The 15,624-nt window shown below is 46.7% G+C and overlaps 1 protein-coding gene across 1 annotated transcript in view; it reads right to left on the bottom strand.

Moving 5' to 3' along the window:
* The window catches only part of NEIL3 (nei like DNA glycosylase 3), a 49,811-nt gene that overhangs the window by 8,756 nt on the left and 25,431 nt on the right, over positions 1 to 15,624 (bottom strand). Inside the window, exons 3-7 of the mRNA XM_036250565.1 lie at positions 10,465 to 10,599; positions 9,936 to 10,149; positions 6,942 to 7,016; positions 4,987 to 5,153; positions 698 to 867 (exon numbers count right to left, since the gene is read on the bottom strand). Of these exons, the coding sequence (XP_036106458.1) occupies positions 698 to 867; positions 4,987 to 5,153; positions 6,942 to 7,016; positions 9,936 to 10,149; positions 10,465 to 10,599 (761 nt within the window). The remainder of the gene's footprint in view (positions 1 to 697; positions 868 to 4,986; positions 5,154 to 6,941; positions 7,017 to 9,935; positions 10,150 to 10,464; positions 10,600 to 15,624) is intronic.

The following is a 15,624-nucleotide window of genomic DNA, read 5'->3' as shown; positions in this document are numbered from 1 at the left end:
CCTCCCGCTCCGGGTGAGGGCAGCAGGCCTCTGGCCCAGAGAACACACCACCATCCGGCAGCTCCCACCATGCCGGGGCCTAAGTCAACAACACCCCTTCCTCCTCTAATTGAAGAAAGAAGCAACACTCCGGAGTACAATAGAGGCCGCGTCAACGCCAGGGATCCTAATCACAGGTTTCCTCAGAAGTTTCGATTCTCTGAACGCGTGAAATTGTGAGCCACAAAGAGTTATTTTGTAGGATTTCAAAGAAATCAGCACAATTGTCTGGGTAAAGATTTTAATAACAAGGGGTAGGGAGGATAAAGAAGAGAAAAAAAAAATCAGCGTTTTTCTATTCCACCTGCAAAGATATTCTTACAGAGACCCTCCCTTTCAAATTATGAAACACTTGCACTGAATAACAGCCTCCGAAGTTGCTGAAATCTGCATAATACAAAGCTTTATTGAATAATTCATCAGGAACAGTGGGGAACAGATGTGACCATGTCAGTTTCTTGAGATACAAAGGCACATGCTTTTTTAGCACAAACATGCCTCCCTCCCTCTGCTCGGAACATCAGCATGGTCGTGGGGCCCGGGGTCCCTCTCAGAGACAGTGGTGCCCCTCGCTGGGAGAGGGCAGGCCAGCACCAGGGACGCCCCTGATTTGGCATAACTGAAAAGGAACGGATTCCATGTCCCAATTCCGTCTTACCGGGAGGCCTTGCAGCCAGGCAGGCATCACACGCCCGAGAAGGAGGCTTGTTCACCAGCGTGCAGACCCCACAGGTCCAGTGCTCGGCACGGTCCCCAGCCCCTGGGTCCAGAAGGGGGTCCCGTCCACGGGGCGTCCCGCTGACGGCGCTGTTTCTAGCCGGCAGCTTGCTGCGCAGAATTTTTACAGTTAGTCATTAACGCCGTCACTATTGCCTTGTTCGCGTACATTCCGGGTACTTCAGAACCGAATACAGAACAATCGGTGTCCCCAAATGCTACACGTTTATTATCTCCTCCCAGTTCGAACCATCTTAAGAAGATGTTTTCACTTGGGCCCTGCCGATTGCTGGTCAAGAGAGAAACACCACACGAAAGGTCTTATTCAACGTCAAAGAGCTGTGGTTGTGTTACTTTTTTAAAAGCCAACTTAAATTATTTGACATAAGCACTAAGAGGCATTTCTCAATTAATGTTTTAACTAAGCGGCTCTCTTCCCAAAGCAAAACTAAAACATCTTTACTCAGACAAATCAGGGGAGAGAAGAGTCGCCGGACATTGAAGCACTGAACATACAAGGAGAAAGTTTTACGTCTACTTCCCGGGCCTCGACAATCTCTCCGTGGTCTCCACTAAGCATGGTGTCAACGAGCTGGTCTATAAGGGTGACGAGGTCATCCATCCTCGTGTTAGCGCTCTTCATGTTGAATACCCAGTTAACGGGTTAGTAAGGAAACAATAAAACCTACCCTGATTTCCGGCCACAACTGTAAATCTTGATGCCCTACTTGGCATTCTTTTTTATTAATTTTTTTTTTCTTTATTGAATTTAGAGAAAGAGGAAGGGAGAGGGAGAGAGAGAAAGAAACATCGATGAGAAAGAACATCGATTGGCCGCCTCCTGCAGGCCCCCCACTGGGGACCGGGCCCACAACCTGGGCCTGTGCCCTGACCGGGAATCGAACCTGCGACCTCTTGGTGCCTGGGTCGACGCTCAACCACTGAGCCACACCGGCCGGGCATAACATTTTGCTCCTTATATGTAACTACACCCGTTTTAAAATCCAGGCTTGTCTGGTCAAGTAATAAATAGCATCAGAAGATCTGAGAGTGAGATTCCAGTCATCACGGTCCTGCTATCTTTCCTTCCCTTGCTGCTGAACGGTGCTCAGCGTCTCTCGTTCCCACGGAACCGCACTCCCCACAGGTCTGCTTACCTGAGCTAAGCAGCTGTCCTGTCACTCACTCTGAGGGGCAGCACGATGCAGACTCATAACGAAGTACATACAATTAAACGCCGCGTGTTCAGTGTGCTCCACTGTCTCACATTCCCGTCTTCTACCCGACAGATTTCCCTAACCAAGGGACACTCATTGTTCCAGAGAGGAGCGTTGGAAGCCTTTCCCCCCTTACTTCTCCATTTCTTAATCACCTACAGATCAGTTCTTTCCGATCTGGCCCTGGATGGGGAAGAGGAATTTCAAACGTGACATGCCTGCAGCGGCCTGAATGTGGCCTCCCAGAGGTGCCAGGCCAGGACCCTGGAACCTGTAAACATTATTCTATTAGGAGACACTTGCCCTGGCCGGTTGTGTTCAGCAGTTAGAGCGTCGGCCCACAGACCAAAGAGTCTTGGGTTCGATTCCAGTCAAGGGTTGGTCCCTGGCCCTGGTTGGGGTCCTGTGGGAGGCAACCAGTCGACGTGTCTCTCTCACATCGATGTTTCTCCCTCTCTCTCCTTCCCACTCTATCTGAACAAAACTCGAAAAAACCTCCTCGGGTGAAGATTAAAAAAAATAATCATAATAAAAAAGAGGATACTCCTCTGTTACATCACATTTCCAAAGCTCAATCTGTCTTTCCCACTCTATCTCAACTTCCCCAGGCCCATAATGTGAAATTGCTCTCTCTGATTTGGGTCTGAAACTTTGGGCATCCCCTATCGATCGGATCTGTCAGAATTCTTGTCGTTTTCACGGTAACATGCAGGGGCCTCTTCTCTTCTCCACTCCGGCGCCTCGCCCTCAGGACCGGTACCCACCTCCCATCCATCAGGTACACTGCACTAGCTTCCTCAGGGGTGTGTCCCTCTTCGTTCCCCACCTTAGCTGTGCGACGGCCACGGGACTCCCGGCCACGGGACTCCCGCCCATGGACGCAGGTGCTACCGCCGAGTCCTCCTGCTGGATGCCCCGCCCGTAACCCCGCTCTGTCTGTGCCACGGGTCACGCCTTCGATCGGCTCGGCGCGGGTCGTCTTCATCCCCCAACATGCCACGCGTATTCCTGATGCATAACCAACATCAGTCTTCGCCTTAACCAGAATTCTAACTCTCTTCTTCAAGTAAGCTTCAAGTGACACTTTTTCTATGAGGTCTTCCCAACTTGGGAGTCCACGCCGACCTCTGACAGCCCTCTGCTCTGGCAGCACTGGCTTTGCGTGGGGACAGTGACCACGCGCCCCCGGCTGTCCACTCGCCTTCTCCCTTCCTCCCCAGGGACCCGCGGTGTCCACCAGGTGAGTGTGTACAGACACCACAGGCCCCCGGCTGTCCACTCGCCTTCTCCCTTCCTCCCCAGGGACCCGCGGTGTCCACCAGGTGAGTGTGTACAGTCACCGCAGGCCCCCGGCTGTCCACTCGCCTTCTCCCTTCCTCCCCAGGGACCCGCGGTGTCCACCAGGTGAGTGTGTACAGTCACCGCAGGCCCCCGGCTGTCCACTCGCCTTCTCCCTTCCTCCCCAGGGACCCGCGGTGTCCACCAGGTGAGTGTGTACAGTCACCGCAGGCCCCCGGCTGTCTACTCGCCTTCTCCCTTCCTCCCCAGGGACCCGCGGTGTCCACCAGGTGAGTGTGTACAGTCACCGCAGGCCCCCGGCTGTCCACTCGCCTTCTCCCTTCCTCCCCAGGGACCCTCCGTGTCCACCAGGTGAGTGTGTACAGTGACCACGCGCCCCCGGCTGTCCACTCGCCTTCTCCCTTCCTCCCCAGGGACCCGCGGTGTCCACCAGGTGAGTGTGTACAGTCACCGCAGGCCCCCGGCTGTCTACTCGCCTTCTCCCTTCCTCCCCAGGGACCCGCGGTGTCCACCAGGTGAGTGTGTACAGTCACCGCAGGCCCCCGGCTGTCCACTCGCCTTCTCCCTTCCTCCCCAGGGACCCGCGGTGTCCACCAGGTGAGTGTGTACAGTCACCGCAGGCCCCCGGCTGTCTACTCGCCTTCTCCCTTCCTCCCCAGGGACCCGCGGTGTCCACCAGGTGAGTGTGTACAGACACCGCAGGCCCCCGGCTGTCCACTCGCCTTCTCCCTTCCTCCCCAGGGACCCGCGGTGTCCACCAGGTGAGTGTGTACAGTCACCGCAGGCCCCCGGCTGTCCACTCGCCTTCTCCCTTCCTCCCCAGGGACCCGCGGTGTCCACCAGGTGAGTGTGTACAGTCACCGCAGGCCCCCGGCTGTCCACTCGCCTTCTCCCTTCCTCCCCAGGGACCCGCGGTGTCCACCAGGTGAGTGTGTACAGTGACCACGCACCCCCGGCTGTCCACTCGCCTTCTCCCTTCCTCCCCAGGGACCCGCGGTGTCCACCAGGTGAGTGTGTACAGTCACCACAGGCCCCCGGCTGTCCACTCGCCTTCTCCCTTCCTCCCCAGGGACCCGCGGTGTCCGCCAGGTGAGTGTGTACAGACACCCAGATGGATTGTGAACCGACATCACTGTGGCCCCCGGTCAGAGGGGCTGTGCAGGTCAGGTGATCCAGGGAGTTTTAGGTCACGTTCCTCCCACGGTGGGTCCAGCGGGTCCCTGAACCCAGCCTGTGGACATTTCCCCTGTTCTCAAAAGCATAGCTGGAACAGACTCATTCAGCTACCGGCAATCCCCACGCAGGTGTTTGATGAAGTAGTGGCTGTTTCACCAAGACATTCGCTTTGTAATGAGATCTTATTCATGTTTTATAAGGCTATTTCTAAATAAAGCAAGAACTTCCGCAGTTAGTTACATTTTTCTGGTTACTGACATATCTATCTGTCTCTCTTAATCACTTTATAAACAAGATTAAAGCCAAAGGCTGGATCTTAACATCTGAGCTAGGAAGTTTCCGCTGAACTGAGAAGTGGTCCGAAAACCACCTCTGCCTCATTCTGGTTGTTGGATGATGTCATTTACTTCCAAGGTTCAAATACTTCTGAGTTATGTGTTCTTCTTGATATCCCGATAGCTCGTCCCGTGTGTTCTCTCAGTGATGGCCCTTTTACAGAACTGGGGCGAAGAGTAGACCCGAAAATGAGACCTCTCACCTTATGTCAACACGCCGCGGATCTGCCTCCTGACAGCGGGGGCAGAAGTACGTCATCCTGTTATTCTCCCCCAAGCGACACACTGTTACTTTGCAGCCACAGTGACCGCAGTAAGGACGCTTGTAAACCTTATAGTGTTGAGAGAGAGCCAGCCCTGCTTTACGGCACTAGGAACAAACAAACAAACAACATCAGAATGGGATCTATACAGCGGCGTTGCGAGCAGCCAAAGATAAATTCTTGAAAGTCATTTCTGAAAATAATTCTTATGCATTCACACATGTTTATATGTGTGTCTGTATAATCTTTTCCTTTCATCCGAGAAAAAGGTGCTGACAGATTCAGCAGTATCTGTCAGGTAAGATTTGTGTGAAATAATTAAGTCATTATTTTATTACTTATTAGTATTCAAAACTATTCTTTGAATAGATTTACCCTCTTATCTAAATGGGATATAACAGTTCTGTAATTTAACATGGCTTTCATGGTTTTAAGGTTTTTTAAAAAAATTAAACATAATTATGTAGTTAAAAGTAGATTAGCGTTAAATCTGATCATTTTTGGAACACGGAAGCTGTCCACTTTGTTCCAACAGCCAATAGAAAATGTAACCAGATCACCTTCTTTGTTGACCTGACAAAGGAGAGTTTTTAGTTTGTAATCTTCCAGATTCACTGGAAAAGAAAATAAAAATTCAAATGCCATCCTAGCAAAGAACACGTTCCATTCTGGTATAAGTTTTATTTCAAAGGACATTTGCTATTCTCTGTCACTTTTTATTCTGCTCACATGCATTTAAAACTCGGACAAAAAGAATATTTTGGGTTTACATCAGCAGTGTGGAATTTTAAAAGCTCAGAAATGTGGCTCACCATGTAAACGCTGAAAATTACACACACAGCTTACATTAATTTAGGCACAGTATTGAAATATCCTACTGAAGCTGGGCAGAAAACGGGTGTTGTCTGTGATTATCTTTCCTTGGAAGACTAAGTGTGCACGTGTAACATTAGAGTAGCCGCAGGTACTCAAGGCGGGTATGTGAGGCAAAAGGTCCATTAGTGCTTTGGGCCAGTTAATGAAGAATTCCACAACTCCTGCCTTTCTGAACAAGTGAAAATAAACGTTCTGAATACAGCGAATGGACTGCAGAGAGAAAATGTGTGATACCTTTTTTTTTTTTAAATCCTTACACGAGGATATTTTTCTACTTATCTTCAGATAGAATGGGAGGGAGAGAGAGAGAAACATTGACATGACAGAGACACATTGACTGGTTGCCTACTGCACGACCTGACCAGGGCCAGCGACAATCCGCAACCAAGGTACGTGCTCTTGGCCAGAATTGACCTGCGACTCATTGGTCCATGGGCCGACACTCTAACTGCTAAGTCAAACTGGCCAGGGCATGTTTAAAAGATGAAATGCATTTATTGAACTCTCTATATACATATATATGTCTGTATGCATAGCTGTAACTTGCAAAATTTATACTTTAGCAAGTATTTATTTCATTCTCAAAACAGTCTTTGTGGTAGGTAAATACTGTCCCAATTTACAGATGAAGAAACTAAACTTAGAGGTATCCAAATATCTCAACCACACAGATAACAGTGGCAAAATCTGATTGATCTGAAGTCTATTTAAAAAAAATTAAGTCTCTCTCTCTCTAGGCTTCCTATGTTTTACTTTTATATGATGTTCAAATCAAATGCTAACATAGATATTCCCAAACTTAGTATAAAGATACTTTGATGTAATTATAGTTAGACAAGTTTGGACTGACCTGTAACCTAAAATTTCAAGATGTTAAATTAGGCCCAAAACACGGCACTCTCTGGTATTGTACTTCCACACTCTCACCACTAGATGGCTATACACAGCTTTAACATTTTTGGTATAATCCAAAGGGAAACAATTGACAGTGTACATAATGGAAAAATATTCACTCTTACCCTGTAGAAAAGAAGGCTGAAATCACGTATCATTTTCACTAGGTGATGGGTTTGTTCCTCTGTCAACTGACAAGCCTGAAAAGAGCAAAACGATGGAGGATCATTTCATAATTTGTTCATCATAGAAAAATACCAGTTCTAAGAACTGTAAATAGATTTAAAATGCATACATCTTCTAGAGCTCTAGTTCTCCTACGATTTAGTGTCACTCACAGTGGTTTTGTTTTTAAGTGATATTACTACACATAAAAAATTCTTATTTATAAATTTTAACTCTAAAGTCAAGTGTTCATTGAACATCTCTTCTGTATAAGACATCATCAAAGTCCCAACACTGACTGTCAGCCACCTTAAAAAGTCTTGCTGGGTTTTCAGAAAGAAAAAATAGAGAAAAAGGAAAGAAAAGAGACAGAAATAAAAAAAAAATTGAAGGAAAGGAGGAAAAAATAGGCACAGGAGTAGATGACCATCAAGGTCACAATTAAGCTTTAAAACTACATGAATTTATATCCGAGCATTAATATCAAAGTGCTTGTCAACATGGACGAATGCAGAAACAGACCTTGCTGCAGAATTTCCTTGTGACCAGCCCGGCATAGATCTGTGCTACCCTCGCAGAATTAACCATCACTTAGCACATGTGGTTTCCATGGTAATTTTGGAAGAAATTCTATCTGATGACTTACCCTTGTGGTACGTATATAAATATATCTACCTCTATATGCAATTTGGAAATTAATTTATCAATGACTGTGAACTCTCAAGTCATCTCATCAACAAAATCATTCTAAAAATATTTTATACATTTTCAATTATCTACTTAAATTTTAACATGTATGCAACTGCTAAAACTCATGTTTTTCTTACTGTGTCTTATATACTATATTCCGTTACACCCAGAAACGTTAAACTACTTTTTCAATAATTAAGCATGTGCTTTGAGGGGGCTAATAGCTAAGCTTCAGAAATAGCATTACTTTTTAAACCCTCAGACATTATGGGCAAATGATCTTTTACTAGATGAACAGCTGGCTGGATGTACAGATAAAAAATGATGTATCAGTTTATCACAGATAATAATGATACTCTAGGTAACAATATCCTGGGTTCCTTTTTTTTTCCCTTCAAAAACATTTCCCATAGAGATCTAGATGATTTTAAAAGCCTGCTGTTAAGATTCCGTCATTACTCCCATGTCACAGAAATTCGACTAGTTTGTTTCAAGTGTTAAAAAGTAGAATCTCCTTGGCTGGTGTGGCTCAGTTGGTAGGAGTGTCAGCCCGAACACCGGCAGGCCATGGGTTCGGTTCCTGATCAGGGCACGTGCCTAGGTTTCGGGTTTGATCCCCGGATTGGGGCATGTGCAGGAGGCAACCGATCTATGTTTCTCTCTCACATCGATGTTTCTCTTTTTCTGTCTCTCCCATCCCCTCTCTCTAAAAATCAATGAAAATGTCCTCAGGTGAGGATTAAAAAAAAAGGCAGAACGTAATCTAGAACTATTATTAACTGGTTTCTTTTAAAACTTATTTCTTCCTGCCCTGACTGGTTTTGCTCAGTGGTTAGAGCGTTGGCCTGTGGTCCAGAGAGACCCGGGTTTGGTTCCCGCTAAGGGCACGTACTTCGGTTGCAGTCTGCCCCTGGCCCTGGTTGGGTCGTGCGGGTGGCAGCCACTCGATGTGTCCCTTTCACGTCGATGTTTCTCTCTCTCTCAATTCCTCTCTCTCCCTCCCACTCTATCTGAACAAAAAATGGAAAAATGTCCTTGAGTAAGGGTGAAAGAAATAAAAAAATAAATACATAAATTTTATTTCCTCCTGATTTGGATTTTATGAAAACTGTCCAAGAAATAATTACACAAAATAAAAAGGTATATTTGGATTCATGTAAAAAAGTAAAATAAAGACTTAGTAATAGAGACTACTTGGGTCAGAATGGAAGGCCTACTGAAGATTTATTGCCTGGAAACTAAAATATATGTCTCCCTCCACTTGGCTTCAGTTCTAACCTCTCCGCCCTCCCCACAACTCTCCTGCTACTCACCACCCTCTTCTCTACAGCTTTACCCTCTCCCTCTACCAGAATTTCTCTCTCAACATATGAGTTCATGTCTCTCCAGCTGAAGAACGAGGAAAACAAACCCAGTCCCTGTCCTGACACCTTCCTCTAGAAGTCTAGTATTTCCCCTTCACTCCAAATGGAGCTGTTTTAACAAGTGTTTCGACTTTTGTTTCCAAACATTCACTAATCACTCATTACTTACTCCTGTTCTTATCATTCCACAGAAACTGCCTTTTCTTTTTCAATTTTTTTTTCTTTATTGATTTTAGAGAGAGGGAGAGAGAAACAGAAACATCGATTGGCTGCCTCCTGCATGCCCCCCACTGGGGATCAGGCCCACAACCTGGGCATGTGCCCTGACTGGGAATCGAACCAGCGACCTCTTGGTGCAGGGTCGACGCTCAACCAGTGAGCCACACCAGCCGGGTGGAAACTGCCTTTTCTAATAAATAGGATTCCTGGAATGTGTTGAGTGTGAATTTCATATGCCAGAAACAAGAAGAAAGTTGTGAGCTGAGTTCATTCATACAGTCAACAAAGATTTTTTCAATCCCAACCATGCGCCCGACAGTGTATCCTACAGGCGTGGACACATCACCAATGAACAGACACACCTTCCTTCTCTGAGCCTGCGTTCCAGCAGAGATTGATTTTAAACGGTGACGATAACAAGTAAAGATTACATGATGTTTGAAAGTGATCAGTGGTATGAAGGAGATAATTACGGAAGGCAGAGAATGTAATTTGGGAGAGGATATGGCATCGATGTTAAATAGTGTGGTCAGGGTTGGCCTCAGAGAGGTTGATGTGAGCTAAGACTCCTGAGATCTGTTTGGGGAGCATGTCACCACATCACAGATTCCAGTGTGCTGTGTCGGCCCCTTAACAGGGTTTAAAAATATAGGCATCATTTTAAAAACACGTCTAACCTACTTTAACAGCTGGGTGGAGACCACTGTCAAAGAGAGCCTCGTTTTTGATGATGTTGCCGACCCCGGGCAGTACTCTCTGGTCCATTAACACATCACAGAGCATCCGTCCCTGCTGCCTCTCCACTGCCCTTTCTGCTCGGGAGACACTAAATTTAGGTGAACATACATCCAGTTCTTCCATCATTCTTATTCTCTGTTGGCTTTCCGCTGAGTTTCTATGGGAAGGAACACGAGACACACACTGATCACAAATATGGTTGCAACGTCACCGAGTGTCATGTAAAAGAAGCTTTCATCGAATATCAACACTTCCTGTCAATCAGGATATAAGAATTCCACAGCCGAGCAAGGAAGACCCTAACAAACTATAATATTATTTTAAGGCTCTTTTAAAATGAAGTTTTATCAATTATAAGCCAGTCTTTAAACAATTTCATTTATTTCTTTATGTCCACATGTGACACCCCGAACCAAACTATGACCCAACCCAAAGAATCGTGTAGCTGAAGGGCTTTTATTTCAGTTTTCACCTGAGTTCTACCGATGAGTCAAAGAAACGAATCAAATCCTTGCTGAGCTGCAACTCCAACACAGGAGAAACTCCACTCTTGTTCTGAGACTCAAGTGGATTAATCGAGATGGAGCCTTTCATTCCAAAATGAATCCTGGAACGAAATCAAAGCCATCTGTGAGTGGCAGAAAGTAGACCGGGTATCAGACGTGTGTTCCTTCTCTTCACTTTCGGGACTGCGAGCCAACCAGCGACAGTCACATGGGTACTCTGAAGGGCACACAATGGTCGCTAACACTACCCGCTCGGCTGGTACGGCTTTGTGTCTTCATAAACACTAGATGTGACAATCAGCTTTTCAATCCGCAAATGAAAGAAATTCTTAAAGAGAGACGGCAGCACGGAAAGTAAGCCCAAGGGAACACACCTTGTTCTACCCTTCTTGTCAGATGAAACATCTTTTATTCACGGAACAGTCTAGCATCTCTCAGCTTTTCCTCAGATTCAAAGGCTTGGGATGAGATGAGGCTAAATTTAAATTGCCTATTGTTTGTGTTTTTATAAATTCTACAAAGCTGATAACATTCAAAGTCCTTATTTCTAGCCACAGTGGATTAGAAATGTTTACCCACTCCCAATGCTACCTACAGTTTGAGACACATACTTTTCTCCTCCCCCCTACTTTGAGATGCACAATGAAACGATGTTTTGCAAACTCTTAGGCATTAAAAGAAGAAAGGAAAAAAAAGACAAGTCAAAAGGATATTGTCTTCAATTCTTCTACTTTTATATGTATTGGGAAGAGGGGATTTATAAATATTTACAGTGAACTTGAAAGCCACAATGTGGTGATAAAAAATTCATAACCTTTCAGTTTTTATAGGATTGATTAGCATGTCCAGTAAAAAAAAGAAAAGAAAAAAGGAAAGTGGTTTTTGAGACCTCTGATGATGAAGATAAAAATCATTCTCAAGATGAAATACAGTGTTCCGCCTCTCCAACCCTTCTCCTGATAGCTTCAGTGAGTTAATAAATATGGCTCTTTTGGCAGCAAATGTTACTGCTCTGAGCTTCTAATTCCAAAGCGCTATGTTATAGTATTGTACAAGGTTAACCAGTCTAACTTTTAAAATGTGGGTTTTAAACTCTGTGTGCCCTACTATCAATCAGAAATGCATTTTACATGCCCATAGTTCTTGACAGGAAAAATGTGTGCCTGTAAGTACTCCATAATTCAGTTTATGGAGGTTCAACCCCAGCGAAAGGTGTGCGACGATCATGCCCAAAAGTCACTGTCTAGGTCTTTCCAGCGGCACGGCTCATAAAGAGGGTTCTCAATCACTTTCTATAATGAAACTGCAGCGCATAAGAAAAACTCTCACAGGGTGAGACGCAATTCAAATGCAGGAGTTACCCTAACAAGAACCCTGAATCAAGCAAGTATGTCTTTTTAAGTCTTCTAAATAAATCTATTCAATTTAGGGGGAAATATGCATAAAATAACTAACTTTTAAAAAATGTTTATTGTCCAGCCAGTGTGGCTCAGTGGTTGAGTGTCGACCCTGCACCAAGAAGTCGTCAGTTTGATTCCCGGTCAGGGCACATGCCCAGGTTGTGGGCCCGATCCCCAGTGGGGGGGCGTGTGGGAGGCGGCGATTGATGTTCTCTCTCATCAATGTTTCTCTCTTTCTCTCTCTCTCACACCCTCTCCCTTCCTCTCTCTCTAAAATCAATAAAGGAAAAATAAAAAAATGTTTATTAAATAGCTAAATGTGGTAATAACTGAGCCCCAATAAGCCAATAAGTTTTGTGTTTATTGTCAATGTAAACTGAAAAAGAGCCAGACCGTGACAAGAGTCCAGGCACAGTAAGGCCTGATCTGTTGTAACAATCCACACTGATCTTTTCCAGACCAGGACATAGGCTCGTATTCCATTTACATTCAAGTGTTAAATTTGCTTTTCAAGATTCCTCATGTTAATAACCTAGTCTAGGAAAACTGTATTAGAGCCTCACTTCTACCTGCTGATCCCCTCAAGCTCCCACCACCCCCGAGTCCAACCGGCTGTACCTGAGATGGCTCAGTGCACAGCATGACTGCCTGCCAACCCGGAGCGGTCTCGGTCCCTCCGCTGACACAGCTGGCTCAGGAGTGGACACCCTGGTCACCCTGACCCATCGGTATCCGAGTGGGATTCATCAGAGTTCTCCTGAGGAACTTATGGACTGGGGACACAGTGACCCGCTTCTGCTGGTTTGGGGAGAGGTCAGAGGGGAGCTGTCGACGGAGATGTTCGCAGTGGACACCACAGAGCCCGGGAGGCCTGGCTGCAGAGAGGGGGCGGTGGCGGGCGCCAGTGAGGGCCAGTCGGGAGCTGGAGCCCTCGGCGCCTTCAGCCTTTGCTTCCAGGTCCCCCCGAAGCCTGACGCGTTACCTTCAGGGGTCACGAGACACCCCCGATTCTTATAATAAACAACGACGGTCTTGTGGGAGTTGGGTGTCTGTCACTTGCGACCAAAGTTCTGATATAAAAATTATGTGCAAACTAAAAATTGAAGTGATGTTGAGAAACACCCTCGAGTTAGAAGTGACTTCCGAAAACGAACCGCTGAAGACCTGGTAGGTAACTTCGAAACGTGAGCCTCACTCCTCCCGGCCACCGTGGGGCGACCTGAGCCCCGAGGGCGGCACAGACCTGAACCCCCACCGTGACAGCTCGCGGGCGACGACGACACACTGCTCATGAGACGAGTGTTTATGAAAACCAGCCAGTGGGCCCGGCTGGCGCGGCTCAGTGGTTGAGCATCGACCCCGCACCCAGAGGTCGTCGGTTCGATTCCCGGTCAGGGCACATGTCCAGGTTGTGGGCCCGGTCCCCAGTGGGGGGCGTGCAGGAGGTGGCCAGTCGATGATCTCGCTCATCAATGTTTCGGTCTCTCCCTCTCCCTTCCTCTGTCTCTCTAATATATCAATAAAGAAAAAAACAAAATTAAAAAAAAAGAAAACTAACAAGTGGTCAAAAGTGTCCTAGGTATAAGAAAGGGTGTAAAATAAGCACTTGAATATACTGATTACAATTTATGCAAAGAAAGAGCTTATAAAAAGGTTTGGTCTTGCCCTGCCAGTGTGGCTCGGCTGGTTGGCGTATCTTTCCGTACACCAAAAGGCGGTGGGTTCGATTCCAGATCAGAGCACATAGCCAGGGTGCGGGTTTGACCCCCGGTTGGGGTGCATGTGGGAGGCAGCCGGTTGATGTTTCTCTCTCACATTGATGTCCCCCCTCCTCATCCTTCCTCTCTCTCTAAAACCTATTAAAAATAAAATAAATAAATAAAAATTTAAAAGATATGGTCTTAACCATGTTAAAAAGGAAAAAGGAAGGTCTGCTTCTACTTAGGATATAGAAGCCCAAGATGACTATAGCCTCCACCCTAACAAGGAGGAAAAAAAAAATTACATTATTTAAAAATCACAAATGTTCTTGAGCCTATCCGAGACACGAGGTTGTACGCAGCCAGGGGAGCTACATTCCAGTGAGTGACAAGCCCCCCGTGGAAGGACAGACACACACTGTCCCGTCTGTGGCAGAGTTCAGGGAGAAGAGACAGCCACCATAACAATGAGTGAGAAGAAAACAGCTATAATTTTCAACAAACTTTAAAAAAAAATTTTTTTAATTTAATTTTATTTTTAGAGAGAGACACAGCATCTCAACAAACTTTTATGTACTGTGTGTGACTGGGAGGACAGGTCAGAGGCCCTGGAGCCCCCAGCCCTGCCCCCGGGCGCCCGCCAGTCGGTGGCACACGAGAAAGATGCCACAGCAGCGGACCCGAAAGAGCCACCCCCGCGGGCTCAGCAGCGCCTGCAGGAAACCCAGCCTGCTTCTCGAATACTCGAGTGAAGCAAAAGCCTTAAGCTGCTGTGGCCGAGGGAGAGGTGGGCAGAAACCTCTGTCCCTGAAGGAGCGGGAGGAGTTCCTGCCTGCGCAGTAAGTCTTGCACAGAGAACAAGCAGAAGCCGTCTGTCCGGGGAGGGCAGGGAGTGAAGCCCTTAGCCCCCAGGCCTGGCCGCGTGCGCCCCTGCGAGGATGAGCGGAATCAAAGGCCACCTGCCCCCGGGCGTGAGGCAGGGAACCGGCTGACACAGAATCCTGCAACGATGGAGGAGACGCCCACCCGCTGGAGACAGGAAGGAACCGCTCTCCAACCTGGAAGAGTGTGGGTGCCTAGGGAAGAAGGGGGGCAGGAGCCCTGGGCAACTGCAGGCTGCAGGCTGAGGTCCACATGCACAGTTCTGCCTGAGAGTCAGGCTGTGGAGGGAGACGAGAACCTCCATTACCCATCACGAGCCTCTCCGGGAGGAGCAGGCAACAGCCCTCCACCACTGTGGAGAGAGGCACGGAGGGTGTGGGAAGACACCTCATGACACAAACGTGCAGGGTCTGCTGAAAGCTGAGGGTGCGGCAGACACAGAGAGACCGTCCCTGCCACTCCAGGCCACACTTGAGCCACAAAGGAGCAACTGGAGATGTGGATGCCACTGACTCAGTGAAGGCAGCCACAACACAGCAAAATCAAAACCAGGGGCGTCTTAGACTCTCTCAACCCCCTACCCTAATGACCTTACAGGAGAGGCTTTACTCTTTCTGGGCTTCAATGTTATTGTTCTTCTAAATGTGATACCTAGGGTTCAAAACAAAATTACAACACAGAAAAACATAAGATAAAGACATACAACCCAATGTCAAGAGATAAAGCAGCCAACAGAGCCAGACCCCAGGATGTCCCAGAGGTGGGAACAGAGGCAGGAAACTTAAAGTCAATTTAAAAATTGAAATGATTACTTGAGAAATCTATGCCAAGTGAGTCGGCTGTGATAAGGTACTCACCTCTCCACAAGGGTTATCGTGCTGTGCATAGATTTTTAATTTAACATATTTCTGGGCTTTTTTAACTTTGCATAGCAGTGTGAATACATATACATAATCAGAGCCCAGGCAGGTCATGCAAAGTCATTCTCTAGTGTGTAACCAGTCCCAGGTTCCTTTGTTTCCCATTCATGATAGATTTCTATATACTCTCAAAGACCTGGCAAACCCATATCTAGGAATCTATCCTAAGAAAACATTAAAATGATAAAATATATGTGCGTAAAGATGTTAATTTCAAAGTTATT

The sequence above is a fragment of the Molossus molossus genome, unplaced genomic scaffold, assembly GCF_014108415.1.
Source record: "Molossus molossus isolate mMolMol1 unplaced genomic scaffold, mMolMol1.p scaffold_m16_p_9, whole genome shotgun sequence".
Classification (NCBI taxonomy): Eukaryota; Metazoa; Chordata; class Mammalia; order Chiroptera; family Molossidae; genus Molossus; species Molossus molossus.
The sequence above is the reverse complement of the archived record's forward strand: the minus strand, read 5'-3'. Positions and strand labels throughout refer to the sequence as shown.